At 42.4% G+C, this 25130-nt stretch overlaps 2 protein-coding genes across 2 annotated transcripts; both read right to left on the bottom strand.

The window, feature by feature from the left end:
- Positions 1-4238: 4238 nt before the first annotated feature.
- LOC115784069 (ras-related C3 botulinum toxin substrate 1-like) lies at positions 4239-13422 on the bottom strand. The gene is made up of 6 exons (XM_030735142.1): positions 12679-13422; positions 11441-11512; positions 10883-11000; positions 9592-9654; positions 4980-5136; positions 4239-4879 (listed from the first exon to the last, which is right to left on the bottom strand). The coding sequence occupies exons 1-6, from the start codon at positions 12711-12713 to the stop codon at positions 4749-4751; spliced, it is 576 nt and encodes a 191-aa protein (XP_030591002.1). The 5' UTR covers positions 12714-13422; the 3' UTR covers positions 4239-4748.
- Positions 13423-15103: 1681 nt separating this feature from the next.
- LOC115784027 (ras-related C3 botulinum toxin substrate 1-like) lies at positions 15104-21066 on the bottom strand. The gene is made up of 6 exons (XM_030735043.1): positions 20805-21066; positions 19738-19809; positions 19272-19389; positions 18369-18431; positions 15819-15978; positions 15104-15705 (listed from the first exon to the last, which is right to left on the bottom strand). Exons 1-6 carry the CDS (start codon positions 20840-20842, stop codon positions 15575-15577), a joined length of 582 nt encoding a protein of 193 aa, XP_030590903.1. The 5' UTR covers positions 20843-21066; the 3' UTR covers positions 15104-15574.
- Positions 21067-25130: the final 4064 nt, after the last annotated feature.

The raw sequence follows: 25130 nt of genomic DNA, 5'->3' as shown, positions 1-25130 counted from the left end.
ACCCTATGAAGGAAACTCATTTCTGCCGCTTGTATTTGCGATCTTATTCTTTCGGTCACTACCCAAAGCTCGTGACCATAGGTGAGGGTAGGAACGTAGATCGACCGGTAAATCGAGAGCTTCGCTTTTACACTAAGCTCCCTCTTCACCACGACAGACCGGTGCAGCGTCCGCATCACTGCAGCCCGGATCCGTTTGTCGATCTCCCGCTCCCTTCTCCCATCACTCGTGAACAAGACCCCGAGATACTTGAACTACTCCACTTGGGGCAAGAACTCGTTCCTGAGCCAGAGAGGGCACTCCACCCTTTTCCGGCTGAGGACCATGGCCTCAGACTTAGAGCTGCTGATTCTCATGCCGGCCGCTTGACACTCGGCTGCGAACCGTTCCACTGCGAGCTGGAGGCCACCCCCTGATGAAGCCAGCAGAACCGCATCATCTGCAAAGAGCAGAGATGACACTCTGAGGCCACCAAGGAAGAAGCCTTCCTCCACCTGGCTACACCTAGAAATTCTGTCCATAAAAATTACGAACAGAATCGGTGACAAAGGGCAGCCCTGACGGAGTCCAACACCCACAGGAAACGAATCCGACTTATTACCAGCTATACGGACCAAGCTCTCACTGCGGTTGTACAGAGATTGAATGGCCTGCAACAACAGGCCAGACACCCCATACTCCCGCAGGACCTCCCAAAGGATACCCTGAGGGACATGGTCGAATGCCTTTTCCAAGTCCACAAAGCACATGTAGACTGGTTGGGCAAACTCCCACGCACACTCAAACATCCTTGAGAGGATAAAGAGCTGGTCCAGCGTTCCGCGACCAGGACGAAAACCGCATTGTTCCTCCTGAATCCGAGGTTCGACTAACAGACGGACCCTCCTTTCCAGCACCCTGGCATAGACCTTACTGGGGAGGCTGAGGAGTGTGATCCCCCAAAAATTGGACCACACCCTCCGGTCTCCCTTCTTAAAGATGGGGACCACGACCCCGGTCTGCCAATCCAATGGCACTGCCCCAGATCTCCACGTGATGTTGCAGAGGCGTGTCAACCAAGACAGCCCTACAAACATCCAGAGCCTTCAGGAACTCAGGGTGAATCTCATCCACCCCAGGGGCCCTGCCACCAAGGAGTTGTTTAACTACCTCAGTGACCTCACCCCCAGTGATGTTCAAGTCATCTCCCTCGTCCCCGGACTCTGCTTCCACTACAGAAGGCGTATCAGTGGGATTCAGGAGGTCCTCGAAGTATTCCTTCCACCGTCCGACTATAGCCTCAGTTGAAGTCAGCAGCACCCCACCCGCACTATAAACCGTGTGAGTGGAGCACTGCTTTTCCCTCCTGAGTCGCCTGACGGTTTGCCAGAATCGCTTCAATGCTGTCCGAAAGTCTTTTTACATAGCCTCACCGAACTCCTCCCACACCTGAGTTTTTGCTTCGGCCACTGCCCGAGCTGCATTCCGCTTGGCCTGCCGATACCTGTCAGCTGCCTCCGGAGTCCCACAGGCTAACCAAGCCTGATAGGACTCTTTCTTCAGCTTGATGGCTCCCTTCGCCTCCGGTGACCACCATCTGGTTCGGGGGTTACCACGACGCAGGGGCGGTTCTAGGGGCGGGGCCACAGGGGCATTGGCCCCATCTGAAATCTGATTGGCCCCCTGAAGTGCCCCATCCTGTCACTCATCTGTCCTTTGTCCGAGAGCGAGGATCAAATTATAGGTGGACGCAATTCCATGCCGAAACACCAGTAGCGCTAATGAGCAAAATAGGAATGTCCAGCGTGAATAAAGCTTACAGAAGAAAAAGAAGATTTGAACGATCTTGCGGAGAAAGTTTTTTTAACCAACAACTGATGCCAGTCTACATTTTGAGGAGTTTGTTGGTAATGATAAGTCATAAATCCCTTTTTACTCACAGCTGTCACATAGCGTAAGTCTGATAAACATTAAATTAAGAAGCAAAGTTAGTTAATGTTAACTGAGGCCCTACTTGTGTTTGGGCATGAATGTTAGCATTTCAGTAATTCATGTACTTCTTTGTAATTTGCATTTGTGGGTTAACATTAACTATAATGTTTGGCAGTGATAGAGAAGAATATGAAAATAAAGGGTCAGTCTCAGGTGGGAATTCAGCAGTTTTTGAGCAAAAGAGTGAGTCTGCCAGCTGAAAATGAGCAGGATGAGAGGAGGGAGAGAGCAGCAGGACACAGTAGACCAGAGGCTGGTCAGGAGCAGGGCACCTCCAGTCCCTTTTCATCAGGTCAGAAATCATTTAGGGAGAGCAACAACAGTTAATGCTGTAATGTATAAAATGTCTGATATTGTTATTTAGTGAAATGGCACATAAGTTCACGGAATTCTTACACCTCATGGTGATAAGATTTACCATAACTTTAATGTAATGGCTTTAATTTTTATTGGTCCATATATCACCACATCTTCCAAAAATACTTGGTCCCTCTATGAACACTGTGGCCCCTTGATGGCCCCTTACTCAGAAAAATCCTAGATCCGCCACTGCCACCACGACAGGCACCAACCACCTTGCAGCCACAGCTCTGAGCAGCAGCCTCAACAATGGAGGTGCGGAACATGGTCCATTCGGACTCAATGTCCTCAGCCTCCCTCAGAATGCTGTCGAAGTTCTGCCGGAGGTGGGAGTTGAAGATCTCCCAGACTGGGGCTTCTGTCTTTTTAAGTTATAAGGCTTTTTATAAAAATTTGACCAATAAATCATTAAGCTGACCTTGAACACCTTCGTGGATGTAAACACATTGTTTTAATGGACTGCTAAAATTACCCCACTCTACACCCCCAAGTTTTATCAGAATTCAAACCAAACTTTTTAAGGTATCATGTGTACAGACAGAATGACATGCACACACAAACCCTACCAAAAAATAAGCTCCTCCTGCAAGGTAAATATTATCTGACTCTGCAGTTCCCCTCAGCTTCACACACCAACATTGTGTTGTTTTTTGGTCTCTTCTGTTCATGTGGTTGAACAACCAACATAACTGACATGCAGCATTAATCCTTTGCCTGTATCAAACTGTATTTCAAACTTTTATTTACTGTTAAAGGGTGAAGCTCATTATCTGCAGTAGCAGTAACGAAACACCATTTGAGTTCAGATCAGGCAGACTGTTCATCCCAGTCACGTACCTCCAGATCTCACTGTCAGTACCCATGGTGAGTGCTGAAGAAGGATGATGGAGGCACCAGATGGAACACCCTCAAGCACCCCGACCAGCAGCTCCAAGAAGGGTTTGTATTCTGAATTGTCATTTGGTGCATAAGTGCAACCAACAGTTAGGACCTGTTCTCCGGCCCAAAGGGGCAGGGAAGCAACCCTCTCATCTACCGGTGAAAATGCTTTTATACATTTTATATTAAAGCATTGGAAAGATTCCCTGAAAACAAGCTTCAAGGACTTGGGAATCAACCAGTCCACCTGGGAGAATCTTGCCCTAGAATGTTCATCTTGAAAAACTGTCATCCACAAGGTGCCCATACTGCAGAGACTACTTGCATCTTGAGAGCAGAAGAGAAACAAGCCATCTGGAAGGCCAGAGAGGGTCAAGTCACTATGTGTGTCCTACATGTGAGAGGACATTTCAAGCCCATTAGTCTTTTTAGCCATTTCCAAACCCACCAAAACCCACGCTAACTTGTTGAGGCCATTATCATCATAATTCAGAGATGCTCTTCTGCATTCCTTGGCTGTAATGAATGGTTATTTGTGCTACTGCTGCTCACTGGATAGTTTCCCCTTGTCATACTATTCCCTGTGACCCCTTGAGATGCTTGTGTGGTAAAATTCCAGAAGAGCAGCAGTTTCTGAAATACTCGTCTAGCACCAACAACTATGCCACATTCAAGTCACTTCAATCACCTTCTTCTCCATTCTGTTGCTTAGCTTAAAATTAATCAGGTCATTCTGACCATGTCTACATCCTGCATGATTGGCTGATTAGATAGTGTGTACCTAATAAAGTGACCAGTGAATATAATAAACAGAATTCTGAGACTGAGTATCTTTGATTATTTTTTTTTTTACTGAATGCATGATGCAAACTATTTTATAAAAATATTATTCTTGTGGTTTAACATGTCTACCAAAACTTAGCACCAATCTGTGTCATTGATTTTTAATAACATTGAAATATGTCACAATAATTTTGAATCTATATTTTCCAGTCTGGCATTATTTAAAAGAATGTGAGTCAGCAAAACCTCAGCCATTTTTGTGTTGCTCAAAGGAACAGAGTCTGTTTTACAAGAATTTAACAGCTTTTATCTGTAAAACTAAAGAGTCACAACATTTTTATTTTCTCTCGACTTCATTAAGACAATGAATCATATTAGGATAAATATTAATTACTGGTTAAGAGGTTATGATACATGAAAAGTGGATACAATAAAACACTACAGAAGGTTACTTCAAGCTTTTTGTTGACAGCAAGGTGACACAACCGCCCTCACGAAGAGAAAAAGAAGCTTTCGACTTACACACTAAATACGATGAAGCTGAATGAACAGCAGGAAACAGCAGCAGACTATCAGCTCTGTTTTAAAGGTTTGAGACAACAGAACAAAGAATTTCTTTTTAGCTAAAATACAGCATGTGCACAGAGTGTATTTGACAAAATTCCTTCCATGTTTTTGTGTGTTTCTCTTGTGTCTATAGCCTCCCTCACCACTAGCAGTCATGTTCCCCTGTAACTGTTCTAGTGAAGGAAGTCTTAGAGGAGAGAGCACTTCTTTGCCTTCGTTTGGGCAGGTGGAGGGGACAGGGCGACTCGGATGGCCTCGTCAAACACAGTTTTAAGTCCATGCTGAGTCAAAGCTGAACACTCCAGGTACTTGACACAACCTGAGGACAGGAAACAAAGCCTCTGGTCTACAACTGGAATCTGTCATATTCAATTCATTATGTTTAACCCTTAAGTATGAGAGATAACTGAAGTCATTACCAAACTTTTTGGCTAGGGCCTGTCCTTGGGCAGAGGTAATGGTAGAGAGATTATTCTTCTCCAGCTTCTCCATGAAGTCTTTTTCTCTTAGATCCAGTTTGGTGCCCACGAGTATTATGGGAGTGTTAGGACAATGGTATCTCACCTCATGGTACCACTGCAAAGAGAAAACATTTATAAATTTAACTTGTCAGCCCTTTCTGTTATCTTGAACACTTAATTGGAGCTGCAACTAAGAACTGTGTGGACTTTGCATGTTCTCCCTGTCCCTGCAAGGGTTCCCTCACACAGTTCAAAGATATTCGTGTTTGATCAAGTGGTGATTTTTCTTTGGGTTCACATGTGGATTTGAATGGTTGTCTGGGGGTTAGTTTAGAGCTTCATCTATTGCAAAGTAACACCCATCATCCGGCTGTAAACCTATACTACCATTTTGTTTTTAACTCAGGCAGCAACAAACAAAAACAAAGGGAGAATATTTCCCATATACAAAGTTATCTATTGTCAAGTAAAACCAGGATATTTTGCCAGGATGCTGGCAACAATGTTGAAATCTTGAGGAAAATAAATAAATTAAAAAACAAATAAAAGTGCAATAAGCTTTGTATAAGTGGGACAGGTATGATTAACTCAACTCTTATGTCAAACTGTCAAGCTGTGTGGTATGACAGGAAAATGTGAAACCGCTGGAGAGTGCTTCCTGCCAGCACCTTGGAGTCAGCATGCCTACATGCTGAACTCTTATTTTGCTCAAGTCCACTCTGAAAACCCCAGCCAGACTGGTAGATTAGCATTCCTGTATATTAACAGCTAAAATGACTTTGGATTCAGATTCGTGACACATGATGAAAGGAACTGACCGAAGATGCAGACCAAGAACCCCATTTATGCACAAACACAGCTGAGCAATGTTGTAAACAAGAACCAGATTTTCCAATATTTCCAGTGTTTCTTATTGGTCATACTTGTAGCACTTAAATGTTTCAAATCAAACAAATTTTAGTATTAGACAAAGAAAACCAGAGTAAATACAAAATGCCAATTTTAAATAATGATTAAGTTTAAGGGAAAAAGCTTCCCCAGGACTCAACCCAAAGATCTAAAGGAATTTAAAACAACAATTGTGTGCACTGCTTAAGCCTTTAGGTTTCTGCGTGTTCGTTTATCAAACAGGAATGACAAACTGAATAAGGGGTCCAATTATTAAATTTAATAAATCTATTTCAAACAGTTTACAGATATCTGGACCAGACTGCATGCCATGCCCGTGTGAGATGGCATGAAGAACTGGCCCATTCTAATTCAGCTTACAGTTTCATATACTCACAGCTTATCCATCTTGGTTACATCATTTACAAAACAGAATGTGGAAAACAGAATTTCAACAGCAGGGTGACCTCGAAGTCTCCATTTCTATCATTGTGTAGTCTTCATCAGTGTGGTTCATTGTACAGTCAGAACACAAAGTTCCTGATGACACGGAACATTATACGCTTCTGTATTTTGAATCAGTTATGTTATTTTCCAGACAAATTTCTCAGGAAAGTAAATGTACATTTAGTAAAGATAAACATATACCATGAACCTCATGAAACTTCATAAAAACTCATTTACTTCAGAGCCAAGCTTGAAGAACACACCTAAACCAACCCACCGTGGGATGAGAGGGAGATTTTGTATATACAAATGCATTTTCCTTACAAATGTGGCACCATTTAAGAGGAAATAAACAGGCTTTCCAACTGGAAAAGATTTAGTGCCAAGAAGCATAATGCAATTAGAAAGAATCAATTTATGGCCAAACATATTAACTCACCCAGCCAAATTATTGATTTCAAGTGTTCCAATCACTTCCATGGCCACAGGTGTCACAGCTGGGTGCTGCAGGGCAGAGAGGACCTCAAAGCAGGACGAGGCGAGAGCTGATCTTGACTTAACTTTTATTGAAAAAGCAAACACGAAAGGTACAAGGCTGGACAGGGCCAGCTACACGAAGACTAAGTACTTGAAAACTCAAAACACACAGCACGGACATTAACCTGAACATACAAAGACTTAGGACCCGACAAAGACTAGAGCACACAATAAATACACAAGGACTAATAAGGGGAGTGACAGCAGGTGGGAAAACAGCTGACCAATATTACACAGACAGACAAGGGGAAGATAAACTGAATATAACACACAAGGAACACGACACTATAAAAATAAAACAGAAAGTGGAACTAAACACAAAACACCCAAACCAAACACATGAAACCCTGAATAACACACAAACAACTAACTAACAGAAAACCTAACCATAACAAACTGAGGATCTAAATAGTAACACACACAGGCTGAAAATACAACAAAATGGAACTACACAAAAAAGAACTCAAGACTCTGGGCCACCGGCCCACAACCATGACAACAGCTGTACAAAACCAAGCACCTAGGTTTGCAGACTGCTTCTACAAACAATTATAATGAAGCTCTCAGGAGCTCAGTGAATTCCAGCATGGTACCATGATAGGCTGCCACCTGTGCAACAAGTCCAGTTGTGAAATTTCTTCAATACTAAATATTTAACAGTCAACTATTATGGTATTATAACAGAGTGAAGGCAATTGGAAATGACAGCAACTCAGCCACAAAGTGGTAGGCCATGTAAAATCACCAAGCGGGGTCAGCGGATGCTGAAGTGCATAGTGACCAGAGGTCATCAACTTTCTGCAGTCAATCATTACAGACCTCCAAACTTCATCTGGCCTTGAGATTAGCTCAAGAACAGTGTGTAGAGAGCTTCATGGAATGGGTTTCTATGGGCGAAAAGCTGCATCCAAGCATTACCCCACCAAACGCGATACAAAGTGTCAGATGCAGTGGTGTAAAGCACGCCAAAGCTGGACTCTAGAGCAGTAGAGACGTGCTCTCTGGGGTGACGAATCACACTTCTCTGTCTGGCAATCTGATGGATGAGTCTGGGTTTGGTGGTTACCAGGAAAACGGTACTTATCTGTCTGCATTGTGCCAAGTATAAAGTTTGATTGAGGGGGGATTATGGTGTGGGGTTGTTTTTCAGGAGTTGGGGTCAGCCCCTTAGTTCCAGTTAAAGGAACTCTTAATGCTTCAGCATACTACGACTTTTTGGACAATTTCATGCTCCCAACTTTGTGGGAACAGTTTGGGAATGGCCCCTTCCTGTTCCAACATGACTGCACACCAGTGCACAAAGCAGGTCCATAAAGACATGAATGAGTGAGTTTGGTGTGGAAGAACTTGACTGGCCTGCACAGAGTCCTGACCTCAACCTGATAAAACAACTTTGAGAGGAATTAGAATGGCGACTGTGAGCCGGGCCTTCTCATCCAACATCGGTGTCTGACCTCACAAATGTGCTTCTGGAAGAACGAACATAAATTCCCATAAACACACCCCTAAATCTTGTGGAAAGCCTTCTCAGAAGAGTTGAAGCTGGTAGAGCTGTGAAGGGTGGGCCAACATCATCCCAGTTGCCATAAGGCAGTGCTTCTCAATTATTTTCTGTTACGCCCCCCCTAGCAAGAAGAAAACTATTCGCGCCCCCCACTCCCCACTGTGACTATCCATCTCTGCATAACATTTTATCCTTATTAACATTAAAGAAAAAAAGAAAGACATATGGTCAACCTTACAAAGAATAACTTTATTAAATCGTGTTTTAAGTCTGCAACAGAAAAGATTTTAAGTGCATCATTGCCTGAAATTAAAAATAAATAAATCCTTGTTTAAACTGTAAACATGTTTGACCAACTAGACACAGCGAACACACCGGTCTTTCCTCTTCTCCAACTGTAGTGACAGTGAAGCCAAGCGCTAAATACGCTTCGTCGTATTTCCTCGTCTTAGCTTTCGGGTGACTTTCTTTTGTCTCATTATCTTTGTCTCTCTCCGCTTTTCTTTTCATCCCTGTTAAAAACTTTTTCATGTTGGGGGTTGTTATGTTGAATAACGGAGGCTATAGGCAGAACGCAGTCGGAGCTTTCTGTTGACTCAACACTGCTAACCAAGGCAAACCTGTTGTCTTGTAAGTCGTAAAATGTTGCACTGTCGCAAACGTGACAGAAGTAACAATGACAGCGCCACTGCCGCCTACTGTAGTGGATGCGCAATTACACTTTATACTAGTACGGCCCCCCCAAAAAAAAGCCTGTTCCCCAGGGTCACACGCGCCCCCCCAGGTATCGCACCGCGCCCCCCAAAGGGGGCGCGCCCCACTATTTGAGAACCACTGCCATAAGGTGAGAGGCAGGGTACACCCTGTACAGGTCACCTGCCTGTCACAGTGCCCTGAGAGAACCCACGCAAACATGGGGAGAAAGTGCAAAGTCCACACAGAAAGGCCCGGGCCAAGGTGGATTTGAACCCAGACCTTCTGTGTGAGGCAACAGTGCTAACCACCAAAAAATATAACTGCATTTTCACTTAGTTTATTGATTAGGTTTCCATCTACAGCAACTTGTTCCTGTTCTGCAGCACATGCATGAAATGTGTAACTATTATGGAACTCACATGACAGCACTGACACTGTCAGCTCGACTAGTGAAACCTACATAGCATGACCTTATGCAGACACTTTACCGCTACTCACCTTATGACGGATGTTTTCGTATGAGGTAGGACTCACAAGTGAAAAGCAGATAAGAAACACATCCTGGTAAGACAAAGAAAACAAAGCAATCAGAGCCTCACTGTGTTATATTTCGATAGGAAAACGGTAAATAGCTGCAGCAATTTACTGAAACATGCAAACATCCATATACAGAAGGCAAAAGCAGAGCTTGTACAGTTCTAACCAGCTTGACAGTCAATATTTGGTGTGAAAACCTTTATTAGCAAACCTTAGGTAGCTTTCTTTTCCTTTCTTTAAGTAGTCTTCAGGAATAGTTCTCCAGGATTTTTGAAGGACATTATAATCTCTTCTTTTGATGCCAGCTGCCGTTTATTCCATTCTCTCCCATGATGATCCCACCCTGCTTCAATAATGTTAAGAATGGTTTCTTTACTGCCCCCTTCAGTGAACAGTAGCTGGTCCTGTATCATGTCTTTCCTGGTATTTTCTTAAGGACACAACTCAGACACTGTTCATGTGGTATAAACAGTTTTTAGTCCTACTACTTCTTTTTCCTCTACTCAGCTCAAGGCACCTTTTCTTGCAGTTTTGAACACAGCGGCTTTTATCAGCAGTGGAGAGAGACAGGAAATGGGGGAAAGATACAGGAGAAGATACGCGGGCAAATTGGCGACGGGCAGGTACTCGAACCCGCACCGCAACACGGGATATGTATGCGGTCGCCAGCTTCACCACTAACCCACCCAGGCGGCCAGCTCGAGGCACTTTTGTTGTGATTTGACACTATATAAAAAAAATGAATTTCATTGAATTGAACTTACCTCAGTTTATTTCAAGGGCACACTACACACCATGCTGAGATATGTCAACTCTTTGGCTAAAAGCTCTTTGGGAATTGCCTTGTTGATGGAAAAATACTTTTATGTCTGTTAAACTGTTTTTTAGTCAGTTCAACTAATGAAATGGGAACAAAGGGTGTGTTTTTGTGAAAGAATTCTAATAACAAACTGCCTCAAAATACAATTTAAAATTTGTTCTTTGCTAAGTTGTCTGTTATGTGTCAGGTAAAGGTACTGGACTGAAAATGAGTGAAAAAGCAGCCAATGTCCAAAGAAACACTTTGAAAGACCTTTAGAAAGCCTGGAGAGCTGTTGCTCAAGACCACCTAAAAATGTTAAGAAACTCTGGCTACTTGGAAGCAAAATATAATGGAATGAAAGGGGGCTTAAGACTTTTGCACAGTATTGTAAGTGCACTATAACCCAATATTTCATGATCTTTTTTTTGTTGTTTGTTTTGATTATTGTACCGTCTCTGGGTAGGAAAGTGGGCGGAGTCTGTCATAGCCTTCTTCTCCTGCCGTATCCCAAAGGCCCAGCTTCACTGGCTTCCCATCCACCATAACATTGGCAGAGTAGTTGTCGAACCTGATAGAAGTGATGGAGTGAGAATGGGCCAAACTCTACTAACATAAAACAGGACAAGAAAAAAGACACTGAACTGAAGTGGGAATCAACCTTTTGCTGTATCTGATTTATTGTGAAATTTTTGCAGCTTCTGCTCTCTCTGAGAGACAACCCACTTTTTAAATCTGGTCAAATCAAAAGCTTGTTCACCATCTGCCTGTTGAGCCAGTTTATACCACAGTTACAGTGATAAAGAGCAACAATATTCACAGCTTGTCTAGCATTAGATTAGGTGCAGAGTTTCCTCATAACTCCCTGTAACAAGTATTTCTTGTCTGGTTACAGTTTGCTGCTGTGTAACCTCCTCTGCAAACCAAACTTTCATATAATAATATAACATGATGCCAAGCTTGACTGTGCCCGTACTGTAAAAGCTAATAAAAAAATACTCAGATACTCACACTGTGGGGATGTACTCTCCAGGAAAGGCATTGGTGCTGTAGCTGATGAGCATACAGGTCTTACCCACAGCTCTGTTGGTGAGAAAATGCTGGAATAACATTTAATGAGAAAAGGGGGAAAAAAACCTTTCTAGTTATGAACTGATGCACTGTCCACTTTTGAGTGGCTGGGCTCATGTCTGACATATATCAGAGGCTTTGCCAAAACAACTTAACCACCACAAAACATCAAGATCGCCAATGATCATCACAACTTTATATCTGTTAATGTGTCCAGGTCAAAAGATGGTACTGCTAAATAAACCCTGATCTAATACTTTGGGACTTATGTGGTTTAGATAAGATTGTTTTGGCAAGATAAAGACATGAGAGCTGTAGAGGAGGCATGTTTTCCAATGACTCTGCTGCTGCATTATCTACCACACCTGGAGCAATAAGTATGTTTACCTCCCATATATTGTTATCTTAGTACCAGTACTACAGCACACTGACCCTCCCCTCAGTAGCAGCTGAACACATGAACAGTAGCTCACATTCACAACACTGAACATCACTTTGAGGAATTTCGAGATGAAATAAAGAATATATAAAAGTCACTTTGACTGAATGCAGCTTTTACTCATTCTTTATTTATCAGGGTAAAAACTGTCATTGCCACTAAAAATGTCTTTTCCCAGAGAATCTGGACAAGAGGGCAGAAGAAATTGCAACAAATACAACATCACAGTTCTACAAGGTTATCGTCAATGGCCGTAAAAGGACTTTATTGATTACAATGTAGATACAATAACACAGTCATAAATATACTTGCAAAATTGGTAATTTTTTAATTTTATATATAAGCCCTTCATAAATCCTGTACACTACAATGTATTTATTAATATAGAAATAGATGTTACACATCAAAAAACACGTAAAAACATCGGAAATCACTTTGCACCACTGCGAGTAACAAAGTGCCTCAAGATACAATCTGAAAATGGTTCTTTGCTAAGATGTTTTGTAAACTTTTGCACAGTACAGACGGACGCTGAGTGCTCTACAGCAACTAGACAGCAACAGCGTTAGCCTGCTTTATCAGTATATTTTCCCAAGTCACCAGAAGCAGAGCACTGCCTGAGACAAATTAAAATGATTGGTGTCTATTTTCCCCCCAATCACTGAAAATCCAAGACATTTTATTAAGGTCTCACATTAAAGCTTAAAAACCAGCAGAAACTAATCTGTAGTGAACTTACCCGTCTCCCACTACAACGCACTTAACGTTCTGCATTGCGCTGCAGCTGAAGGAATGCTGTCAGCGCGGGAGCAGCCACCGCGAACTCATTTCTCATCATACTGCGCTCCTTTTACCTCGATGTTGGAGATGGGAATGTCGTCCGCGTTCCAGCGCTCGGAGGAGCTAGGAAAACAGGCTTGTTGCAGCATAGCAAGGTGGAGCCGTGAATTCATGCACTCATTCATTAGTAAAGCAACGCAGTGCCTGCTCGGTTCTGTTCTTCAGCGAGACACAAATACACAACTGTTGTAACACAGAGAGTACAAGTATTACTGTTTTACTACTGTTCACACACAATAAATAGGTATTGATGGGACTTCTCCCACTTCTTCTTTCGGCTGCTCCCTTTAGAGGTCTCCACAGCGGAAAACCTGAGTCCATCTCTCCTTATTCCTCGCATCCTCTTCTGTCACACCAACCCTCTGCATGCCCTCCCTCACTACATCCATGAACCTTTTCCGTGGTCACGCCTCTTCTGTCCTGGCAGCTCCATATTCAACATCTTTCGACTTCTCCAACTTTCTGAGTGGGAACTCCGATTTGAGGGAGAATTCCAGATGAAAAATCCGACTTGGAACTTTAGATAACTTTAATTAGATAACATGATCTAGCAGCTTAACGCGAGTTTACTCAGAACTTTCCTCCCTGCATTCCCATGCTTTGGTGGGCTGAACTGAAGGCAAGCGCGTCTTTGCACTCACACTTTGCTCCTCTTCCTGGTCTGATGTATTCTGTTGTCACATGACTCAGCTGTCCTCAGCAGACACATGCTGTGAGTGAGAAAGAGGACCTCCTGTGGTGGTGTTTTATAGCTGTAAGTGAAAACACTGATGTGTGTAGGAAGGAAATTCTCTATTTCATCACCTAGTTTATAAACACTTGAAAAACCAGGAAAGCTAGAGGGAAACCCCTCAAACAGAGACAGACCCCCAAGACATAGGTCAGAGGTCACTTGCAGAGCCCTTCAGAGTAATCTATTGAGCTTGAAGGAGTGGTCAGAGGTCAAATGTGACATTTTTTTTTTTTATTTCTTTCAGAGATGATAAAATTTTATACACTACTTTCTATATATTAACAATGCACACCACACTTGTAAGAATCATAGTTTTTAGCTGGTAGCTTTCAACCTCGTGCACTAGCTCAGGCCCCTTTCTTACCAGAGAGGAGTTGTTCCATGTCCCAGTAGCCAGTCTCGATAGCTGGAGATTGGTCCGCCAGGGCCTCCGTCCTTGGCCACTGCCGGACACACATTGTACCCGACCCCTACTACGCCCCTGCAGGTGGTGGGTCTACAGAATGGCAACCTCCTCTTTGAGCTGCACCCGGCTGGTCCATCTTTACCTAATACCATACCTAAAAGTTGTTTTTCCATTGTGTTTCCTCTTGAGTGAATGGCAGTCAAAACATTAACATTTCTTTACAAAATGTTTATATCTATGATGGTCAAAAACTCAAACTCACAAAGACATGTTTTTATACATTTTATATTAAAGCATTGGAAAGATTCCCTGAAAACAAGCTTCAAGGACTTGGGAATCAACCAGTCCACCTGGGAGAATCTTGCCCTAGACTGTTCATCTTGGAAAACTGTCATCCACAAGGTGCCCATACTGCAGAGACTACTTGCATCTTGAGAGCAGAAGAGAAACAAGCCATCTGGAAGGCCAGAGAGGGTCAAGTCACTATGTGTGTCCTACATGAGAGGACATTTCAGGCCCATTAGTCTCTTCAACCATTTCCAAACCCACCAAAACCCACGCTAACTTGTTGAGGCCATTGTCATCATCATAATTCAGAGATGCTCTTCTGCATTCCTTGGCTGTAATGAATGGTTATTTGTGCTACTGCTGCTCACTGGATAGTTTCCCCTTGTCATACTATTCCCTGTGACCCCTAGAGATGCTTGTGTGGTAAAATTCCAGAAGAGCAGCAGTTTCTGAAATACTCGTCTAGCACCAACAACTATGCCACATTCAAGTCACTTCAATCACCTTCTTCTCCATTCTGTTGCTTAGCTTAAAATTAATCAGGTCATTCTGACCATGTCTACATCCTGCATGATTGGCTGATTAGATAGTTTGTACCTAATAAAGAGACCAGTGAATATAATAAACAGAATTGAGACTTAGTATCTTTCATATATTTTTTAACCGAATGCATGATGCAAACTATTTTATAAAAATATTATTCTTCTGGTTCAACATGTCTACCAAAACTTAGCACCAATCTGTGTCATTGATGTCCCTAGTCATATTAGTGATTGAAAAAAAATGTACCTTTTTAATAATTTTGAATCTATATTTTCCATTCTGGCATGATTTAACAGAATAAGTGAGTCAGCAAAACCTCAGCCATTTTTGTGTTGCTCAAAGGAACAGAGTCTGTTTTACAAGAATTTAACAGCTTTTATCTGCAAAGCTAAAGAGTCACAACATTTTTTATTTTCTCTCTACTTCATTAAGACAATGATAGTGAATCATATTAAGATAAATATTAATTACTGGTTAAGAGGTTATGATACATGAAAAGTGGATACAATAAAACGCCACTGAAGGTTACTTCAAGCTTTTTGTTGACAGCAAGGTGACACAACCGCCCTCACGAAGAGAAAAAGAAGCTTTCGACTTACACACTAAATATGATGAAGCTGAATGAACAGCAGGAAACAGCAGCAGACTATCAGCTCTGTTTTAAAGGTTTGAGACAACAGAACAAAGAATTTCTTTTTGGCTAAAATACAGCATGTGTGTATTTGACAAAATTTCTTCCATGTTTTTGTGTGTTTCTCTTGTGTCATTAGCCTCCCTCACTACTAGCAGTCAAGTTTCTCTGTAACTCCTCTAGTGAAGAAAGTCTTAGAGGAGAGAGCACTTCTTTGCCTTTGTTTGGACAGGTGGAGGGGACAGGGCGACTCGGATGGCCTCGTCAAACACAGTTTTAAGTCCATGCTGAGTCAAAGCTGAACACTCCAGGTACTTGACACAACCTGAGGACAGGAAACAGGAAGTCTCTGGTCTACAACTGGAATCTGTCATATTCGATTACCGTAATTATGTTTAACCCTTAAAAAATAATATGAGAGATAACTGAAGTCATTACCAAACTCTTTGGCCAGGGCCTGTCCTTGGGCAAAGGTAAGGGTAGAGAGATTATTCTTCTCCAGCTTCTCCTTGAAGTCTTTATCTTCTCTTAGATCTAGTTTGGTGCCCACGAGGATTATGGGAGTGTTAGGACAATGGTATCTCACCTCAGGGTACCACTGCAAAGAGAAAACATTTATAAATTTAACTTGTCAGCCCTTTCTGTGTTATCTTGAACACTTAATTGGAGCTGCAACTAAGAACTGTGTGGACTTTGCATGTTCTCCCTGTGCCTACAAGGATATTTTGCCAGGATGCTGGCAATGATGTTGATATCTTGAGGAAAATAAATAAATTAAAAAACAAATACAAGTGCAATAAGCTTTGTATAAGTGGGGCAGGTATGATTAACTCTACTCTTATGTCAAACTGTCAAGCTGTGTGGTATGACAGGAAAATGTGAAACCGCTGGAGAGTGCTTCCTGCCAGCACCTCGGAGTCAGCATGCCTACATGCTGAACACTTTTACTTTGCTCAAGTCCACTCTGAAAACCCCAGCCAGACTGGTAGATTAGCATTCCTGCACATTAACAGCTAAAATGACTTTGGATTCAGATTTGTGACACATGATGAAAGGAACCGACTGAAGATGCAGACCAAGAACCCCATTTATGCACAAACACAGCTGAGCAATGTTGTAAACAAGAACCAGATTTTCCAATATTTCCAGTGTTTTATTGGTCATACTTGTAGCACTTAAATGTTTCAAATCAAACAAATTTTAGTATTAGACAAAGAAAACCAGAGAAAATACAAAATGCCAATTTTAAATAATGATTAAGTTTTTTAAGAGAAAAAGCTTCCCCCAGGACTCAACCCAAGGATCCAAGCTTGAAGAACACGCCTAAGCCAACCCACTGTGGGATGAGAGGGAGATTTTGTTTATACAAATGCATTTTCCTTTCAAATGTGGCACCATTTAAGAGGAAATAAACAGGCTTTCCAACAGGATAAGATTTATTGCCAAGAAGCATAATGTAATTAGAAAGAATCAATTGATGGCTAAACATGTTCACTCACCCAGCCAAATTATTGAATTCAAGTGTTCCAATCACTTCCATGGCCGCGCAGGTGAACAAAACCAAGCACCTAGGTTTGCAGACTGCTTCTACAAACAATTATAATGAAGCTCTTGGGAGGTCAGTGAATTCCAGCATGGTACCACGATAGGCTGCCACCTGTGCAACAAGTCCAGTTGTGAAATTTCTTCAATACTAAATATTTAACAGTCAACTATTATGGTATTATAACAGAGTGAAGGCAATTGGAAATGACAGCAACTCAGCCACAAAGTGGTAGGCCATGTAAAATCACCAAGTGGGGTCAGCGGATGCTGATGTGCATAGTGACCAGAGGTCATCAACTTTCTGCAGTCAATCATTACAGACCTCCAAACTTCATCTGGCCTTGAGATTAGCTCAAGAACAGTGTGTAGAGAGCTTCATGGAATGGGTTTCTATGGGCGAAAAGCTGCATCCAAGCATTACCCCACCAAACGCGATACAAAGTGTCAGATGCAGTGGTGTAAAGCACGCCAAAGCTGGACTCTAGAGCAGTAGAGACGTGCTCTCTGGGGTGACGAATCACACTTCTCTGTCTGGCAATCTGATGGATGAGTCTGGGTTTGGTGGTTACCAGGAAAACGGTACTTATCTGTCTGCATTGTGCCAAGTATAAAGTTTGATTGAGGGGGGATTATGGTGTGGGGTTGTTTTTCAGGAGTTGGGGTCAGCCCCTTAGTTCCAGTGAAAGGAACTCTTAATGCTTCAGCATACAAAGACTTTTTGGACAATTTCATGCTCCCAACTTTGTGGGAACAGTTTGGGAATGGCCCCTTCCTGTTCCAACAGGACTGCACAGCAGTGCACAAAGCAGGTCCATAAAGACATGAATGAGTGAGTTTGGTGTGGAAGAACTTGACTGGCCTGCACAGAGTCCTGACCTCAACCTGATAAAACAACTTTGAGAGGAATTAGAATGGCGACTGTGAGCCGGGCCTTCTCATCCAACATCGGTGTCTGACCTCACAAATGTGCTTCTGGAAGAACGAACATAAATTCCCATAAACACACCCCTAAATCTTGTGGAAAGCCTTCTCAGAAGAGTTGAAGCTGGTAGAGCTGTGAAGGGTGGGCCAACATCATCCCAGTTGCCATAAGGCGAGAGGCAGGGTACACCCTGTACAGGTCACCTGCCTGTCACAGTGCCCTGAGAGAACCCACGCAAACATGGGGAGAAAGTGCAAAGTCCACACAGAAAGGCCCGGGCCAAGGTGGATTTGAACCCAGACATTCTGTGTGAGGCAACAGTGCTAACCACCAAAAAATATAACTGCATTTTCACTTAGTTTATTGATCAGGTTTCCATCTACAGCAACTTGTTCCTGTTCTGCAGCACACGCATGAAATGTGTAACTATTATGGAACTCACATGACAGCACTGACACTGTCAGCTCGACTAGTGAAACCTACATAGCATGACCTTATGCAGACACTTTACCGCTACTCACCTTATGACGGATGTTTTCGTATGAGGTAAGACTCACAAGTGAAAAGCAGATAAGAAACACATCCTGGTAAGACAAAGAAAACAAAGCAATCAGAGCCTCACTGTTTTATATTTCGATAGGAAAACGGTAAATAGCTGCAGCAATTTACTGAAACATGCAAACATCCATATACAGAAGGCAAAAGCAGAGCTTGTACAGTTCTAACCAGCTTGACAGTCAATATTTGGTGTGAAAACCTTTATTAGCAAACCTTAGGTAGCTTTCTTGTCCTTTCTTTAAGTAGTCTTCAGGAATAGTTCTCCAGGATTTTTGAAGGACATTATAATCTCTTCTTTTGATGCCAGCTGCCGTTTATTCCATTCTCTCCCATGATGATCCCACCCTGCTTCAATAATGTTAAGAATGGTTTCTTTATTGCCCCCTTCAGTGAACAGTAGCTGGTCCTGTATCATGTCTTTCCTGGTATTTTCTTAAGGACATAACTCAGACACTGTTCGTGTGGTATAAACAGTTTTTAGTCCTACTACTTCTTTTTCCTCTACTCAGCTCAAGGCACCTTTGTTGTGATTTGGCACTATATAAAAAAATTGAATTTAATTTAATTGAACTTACTTCAGTTTATTTCAAGGACACACTTTTTGTTTTTTGTTCTTTGCTAAGTTGTCTGTTATGTCTCAGGTACAGGTACTGGACTGAAAATGAGTAAAAAAGCAGCCAATGTCCAAAGAAACACTTTGAAAGCCTGGAGAGCTGTTGCTCAAGACCACCTAAAAATGATAAGAAACTCTGGCTACTTGGAAGCAAAATATAAAGAAATGATGGGTGACTTAAGACTTTTGCACAGTATTGTAAGTGCACTATAACCCAAAATTCCATGATTTTTTTTTGTTATGATTGTTGTACCGTCTCTGGGTAGGAAAGTGGGCGGAGTCTGTCATAGTCTTCTTGTCCTGCTGTATCCCAAAGGCCCAGGTTCACTGCATTCCCATCCACCATAACATTGGCAGAGTAGTTGTCGAACCTGATAGAAGTGATGGAGTGAGAATGAGCCAAACTCTAAAACAGGACAAGAAAAAAGACATCTGATTGAACCAAAAGCCTGTTTATCATCTGCCTACTGAGCCACTTACAGCACAGTCACAGTGATAAAGATCAGCACTATCTACAGCTCATCTAGCATTAGATACAGAGTTTCCTCAAAACTTCCTGTAACATGTATTTTTTTGTCTAGTTACAGTTTACTGCTGTGTAACCTCCTCTGCAAACCAAACTTTCATATAATAATGCATCAGCATGCCAAGCTTGATAATGCATTTACCATGTAAGGCAATACATAAATACTCGGTGCACTACAGTCTCAGATACTCACACTGTGGGGACATACTCTCCAGGAAAGGCATTGGCGGTGTAGCTGATGAGCAGACAGGTCTTACCCACAGCTCTGTTGGGGAGAAAATGCTGGATTAAGTGAGAAAAACCAAGAAAAAACTATTCTGATGGATCATCTAGTTTTGTGTGGCCGAGCTCATGTATTACATATATCAGAGGCTTTGCAAAAGAAAAGAAAAGGTTGTTTTAGCAAGATAAACACATGAGAGCAGTAACTTATCTTAGCACCAGTACCCCTCCCCTCAGTAGCAGCTGAACACATGAATCTCACATTCACAACACTGAACATCACTTTGAGGAATTTTGAGAGTTCAGTAAAGCTCCTGTTACAGCAATATTTAGGATTAAACACTTATCATAAATGTTAGCCTGGCTGGCACATACACAATGTTACCTATTTAACTTTCAGGAATTACTGGAAAGCCACTTGAGCAGTCTGTTAAGTTATAATTAAACTAGAGGCTACCGCTAATAATAAAACAGTAACATTAATGTGGGTGCTAGACAGCAAACATTATCAGCCCTGCTCATCTGTAACGTTAATGGATAAATTAATTAAGCTGTTGCCAATCAGATTCTATCCAGATGATACTGCATGAGCACCGGCTTAAATGCAGCCCCAAACCAGAGCCTCCACAGCGTTTAACAGATGGCTGTGGATACTCACTTTTGTTCTTTTCTCCTGACCTTCTCTGCACACAGTGACGATAATTTGAACTAACAATGTCAAACATGGATTCATCACTCCGTAAGAGCTGTTGCCACTGAATTTCAGTCCAGTTCTCGTGTAATTTGACACACCTCAGCATTTTTCTCCCAGTCTCCCTTCCTTCAGAGTGGCTTCTTGACAGCCACCCTTCCGCACCTTTCTTTCTGTTTATTAAGGACATGATGTTCAGGTACTGTTCATCGGCTGTAGATAGTTTCTTAGGTCTGCCACTTCTTCTTCTGTCCTCCACTTGTTATAAATTATATCGAGTATTTTCCTGGATCTTAATCAAGTTGGCAATTCTAGTATTGCTAACCAAATAAAAAGAATAAACTTACCCGTCTCCGACGACAACACACTTAATGTTGTTCTGCATTGCGCTGCAGCTGGAGGAATGCTGTGAGCCCGAGAGCAGCCAACATTGAACTAATTTCTCATCATACTGCGTTCCTTTTACCTCGGATGTCGGTGCTGGGAATCTCGTCCGCGTTCCAGTGCTCGGAAAAGCTAGGAAAACAGGCTTGTTGCACCAGAGCAAGGAGGAGCCATGCAATCATTCTTTACTAGAAATACAACGCAGTGCCTTGCGCTTAAAAACACCGCTGCAGAACTGCTAGGTTCTCTGTCATCTCGGATTATGAAGCAGGTATTCCTCCCACTTCTTCTTTCGCCTGCTGCAGGTCTCCACACCGCACCTTCAGCCTCCAGCTCTATCCCTCGCATCCTCTGTCACATCAAACCTCTGCATGTCCTCCTTCGCTTTTGGTAGCGCGAACAAACCAAAAACAACCTGTAGTTATTTTTGATTTATATATGTGCGCTTGTTATGTAAATCACATATCACAATAAAAGTTATGGTTTGTGTGTTGTCTGGGCGAAATTAAGAGAAATAAAGCTCCAGACGTCCAATTTTTCTCAATCAATACGTGTTCCTTTATTCGTGTGAATTTTTTGCTGTAATCAACGTCTTCACTCACGATTCGCTTGCAATAGAAATTCATCCAGCTCTTCACCCTGATCAGCTCTACTTTCTAGCTGATTTTATGACTGCTGGGATAGGCTCCAGCCACCCACCCCGCGACCCTGAAGAGGATAAGCTGAAAAGGATGGATGGATGCGGCTAATATGCATGCAGAAAATTAGTATAAATAAACCCAGGAATAAGTTATAGGACTGTACAATTGTAATTATAAACTGACAGTTCTGAACCTATTGAATAAAGTCAATCCAGGACGCGGATATATTTAAAACAATAAATAATTGAAGCGTATCCTTGATAGCTCACAAAGTTTTCTGTGGATTCATTTTCTGCCTTATCCACTCTACCTGGCTGGGAAATTTCATCTAAAGCTGCTGAAGGAGCCCACAGAATTTAAAGGACAAATCTGCTCAAAATTGCCAAGGTTAATGCAAATATGAAAATATAAAAAAAAATCATAAAAAATAAACATTGAAAGCTGACATGAAATTCTCAGCACATTATGATTCTTGCCCACCAACTCTACATGTGTGCAGAGTTTAATCCCACAGCACTGCAGGATTCCATGGAAATTAAAGGACAATTTTGCTCATGATCTTCATTGTCAATGTACTACAAAAACACCATATTAAAAAAAAAAATCAGCCTTAACAGTTGACATGGAATTCTCTATGGATTCCTCATCTGGCTCACCCACTGTACACGTCTGCAAAAGTTCAAACTGATGTAATGTTCATAAATCACTGTGCCACTCTGATCAAAAATTCATTAATATTCAACCAGAAAAATGTAGCTTTCCGGAACGGTGACAAAGAACAGCTGAAACGGGTGCAACATGAGCTCAATGAAAAACTGAAAATGGCAAAAGTGGAATACAAAAAAAGAAGAACCAAAGGGATCTAGAAAACAGCAACATTTGTGAGGTGTGGCGTGGAATCAAAACCATCTCTAGATACAACAAAAAAAAAAACAACAGCCACTTATGGGTGATGTCGAAAGAGCCGATGAACTCAATCATTTCAATAGATTTGGTCACACCAACTTCCACTGCTGCTCTTCAGTCTTCTTCTGCTTCTTCTTCTCAACATGTGGCCATCTTCTCCACCACAGCTACCCCAACTCCTTGCATCTTTAAGGTGGCAGCTAGTTCCCACCTCACACCTGTTTCTCCATCCCTGTCTGTCACAGAGACAGGGGTCACAAAGACAAGCTCACAGAGATGAGTGTAGAGTCTTCCTTTGTTCCTTTGTGTTTCTAGGACATTAATGAACAGCACGGGGGACTCCACATGGCTCCATTTCCTTTCACATTGTATGCCGCAGACTTCAAATACAATTCTGAGTCCTGTCACACCCAGAAATACTTAGATGACACTGCCATTGAGACGTGTATCAGGAACGGACACAAATCTGAATATAGGCATCTTCTCAAAGCCTTCAGTGACTGGAGTCACAAAAACCACTTCATCTTGAACCACTCTAAGGTGCCGTTTACACGAGACCGTTTTCATTTTGAAACGGTGTCGTTTTGATGCGTTTCGGCCTTGCGTTTACACGACAACAGAGTGAAAACGATGTGTTTCAGAAACGGGGTCCAGAGTGGAGCGTTTCAGAAACGCACCGGCTTGCGTTTTCGTGTAAACACTTGAAACCGGGGTGATTTGAAAACGCTCGACTCGCACATGCGCACTATGGTTGCGACGGCCAGTTTTTCGCGCACGCGCAAACTGATAAACAGTACTCGCGGATTCACGAGTGCTTCTTATGCTTTTCCTGTGTTTTTACCGTTTTGTAATTCAGCGTTGTGTGCAGCAGCGATCCAACCTCATCATCGGTCCACACAAAACCTCTCACATTGGCCGTTTTGTAAGTAATGAACAATTTGCCGCACTACCTACTGTGTCACTCCACGCATGCGCGTCTTGCGTAAACAAACTGCAAAGAGAAAACCAACGCCAACTTGTGGCCTGGCATGGGAACTACATCGTTTTCATCGTTTCACATGTCCTCGTGTAAACGCGGATCGTTTCTGAAACGCCATCGTGTAAACGAAAGGCTGAAACGCATCAAAACGACACCGTTTCCAGTGAAAACGGCTTCGTGTAAACGGCACCTAAGATTAAGGCCCCCTCTCCAGCCTGTGAAAGTTTGTGGAGTGGATATAGAGTTGGTAACAAAATATAAATATTTAGAATTACAGCTAGATTACAAAGTGGACTGGTCCCTGAATACAGATGAACTATACAAAAAGGGGCAGAGCCATCACTTTTTGTTAAGAAAATCAAGATCTCTTGATATCTGCAGTAAAATACTGAACATGTTCTATCACTCTGTGGTGGCAATACTGTTGTTCTATGTCGCAGTCTGCTGGGGTAGCAGCATCAGAAGCAAGGTTGCAGGGACACTGGACAAACTAGTGAGGAAAGCTGGTTCTGTAACTGGAGCAAGAATGGACACGCTGAGACCCAGGCAGGTTTGGATAAACATAAAACTGCATTTTGTATGTCTATGAGTTATCTTTGTCTAATGTTATAATGTATTTGATGATTTAAACCATGAAAGTGTGAAAAATAAATTTTTGAGCAGGTTTTGTCATGGATTGGGGCAGGCTGTATGTGTGTGTCTGTTTCCAGGTGGTTTGGTGGGCAGGCGGTTCTAACTGCGCCTTTGTGGCTGCTGCCAAGGTGCATGCCTGTGGCTGATGAATCAATCGAGGCCTGGAGTATTTAGGAGTGGTTGAGACGATGACTCACTGCCAGATTGTACAACCTCCATGCTGGTAAATATAGCTAGCTCATCTTTTGTGCATAATTTTCATCTGCCTGTCCGTAACCTTGGTCTCCCCTGCCCATCAGTTTGCTCCTTTCCGCAGAACCTCATTACTGGAATCACAGATCTACTGAGCCTCGCCAGGGAGCCAGCATACTCAGCCACTGCCTCTCCAGCCTCCAGCTGCCTGCCAAATGAATGACATCAGTCTGCCCTGACCCCTCCTCCACCCAGATCCTGGAAACACCTCGCCACGCACAAAGCCCGACAAGTTCCCCCAAAGGTCTCGCTCTCTAAGACCCACCAATTCTCCATGCATTGCCAGACAAACATTCCCACCTCGGTTCCTCTCCTGCGTATTACTTTGTGCTTGTACAAATAAACCTTGGTAACAAACTGTCTTATCTGCTCCTTGGGTCCAACCTTCCCAACTATCATGACAGATTTGTCCTTCAACTTCCATGGAACCCTGCAGTGATTTGTGATGAAACTCTGTACACATGTAGCGGTGGGCAAGAATCATAATGTGTTGAGAATTTCATGTCAACTCTCAATGCTGATTTTTTAATGAATTTTTTGAATTTGATATTTTCATATTCACATTAACCTTGGTGAATTTCAGCAGATTTGTCCATTAACTTCTGTGGAATCCTTCAACATGATAGGACTGATATTTTAATTTGTTTCTCCCCTCCAAACACAGTATATTCCTGGGTAGACACATCTGTGCAAACACTGCTCCACTCATGCACTCCGACTTTTCTCCTCTCTGCTCTGCAGTGTTTTGTATTCACATGACGGAGCTGCCCTGAGCAGACACATGCAGGCTGCAGTGAGTGAGAAAGAGGACCTCCTGAGTACATAGATGAAAACACTGGAAATTCTCTATTGCAGCAACACAACTAGTTTATAAACAC

Source organism: Archocentrus centrarchus, chromosome 8, assembly GCF_007364275.1.
Source record: "Archocentrus centrarchus isolate MPI-CPG fArcCen1 chromosome 8, fArcCen1, whole genome shotgun sequence".
NCBI lineage: Eukaryota > Metazoa > Chordata > Actinopteri > Cichliformes > Cichlidae > Archocentrus > Archocentrus centrarchus.
The sequence above is the reverse complement of the archived record's forward strand: the minus strand, read 5'-3'. Positions and strand labels throughout refer to the sequence as shown.

Excerpts from the sequence above, each read along its gene's own strand:
- LOC115784069 (XM_030735142.1), bottom strand. The coding sequence starts at position 12,713 with ATGCAGAACGTTAAGTGCGTTGTAGTGGGAGACGG. Across the intron at positions 5,137-9,591 it reads ACGAAAACATCCGTCATAAG|TGGTACCATGAGGTGAGATA; the intron begins GTGAGTAGCGGT and ends TTCTCTTTGCAG. Across the intron at positions 4,880-4,979 it reads GGCCCTAGCCAAAAAGTTTG|GTTGTGTCAAGTACCTGGAG; the intron begins GTAATGACTTCA and ends TCCTGTCCTCAG.
- LOC115784027 (XM_030735043.1), bottom strand. The coding sequence starts at position 20,842 with ATGCAGAACAACATTAAGTGTGTTGTCGTCGGAGACGG. Across the intron at positions 18,432-19,271 it reads CACTTTCCTACCCAGAGACG|GATGTGTTTCTTATCTGCTT; the intron begins GTACAACAATCA and ends TTGTCTTACCAG. Across the intron at positions 15,979-18,368 it reads ACGAAAACATCCGTCATAAG|TGGTACCCTGAGGTGAGATA; the intron begins GTGAGTAGCGGT and ends TTCTCTTTGCAG.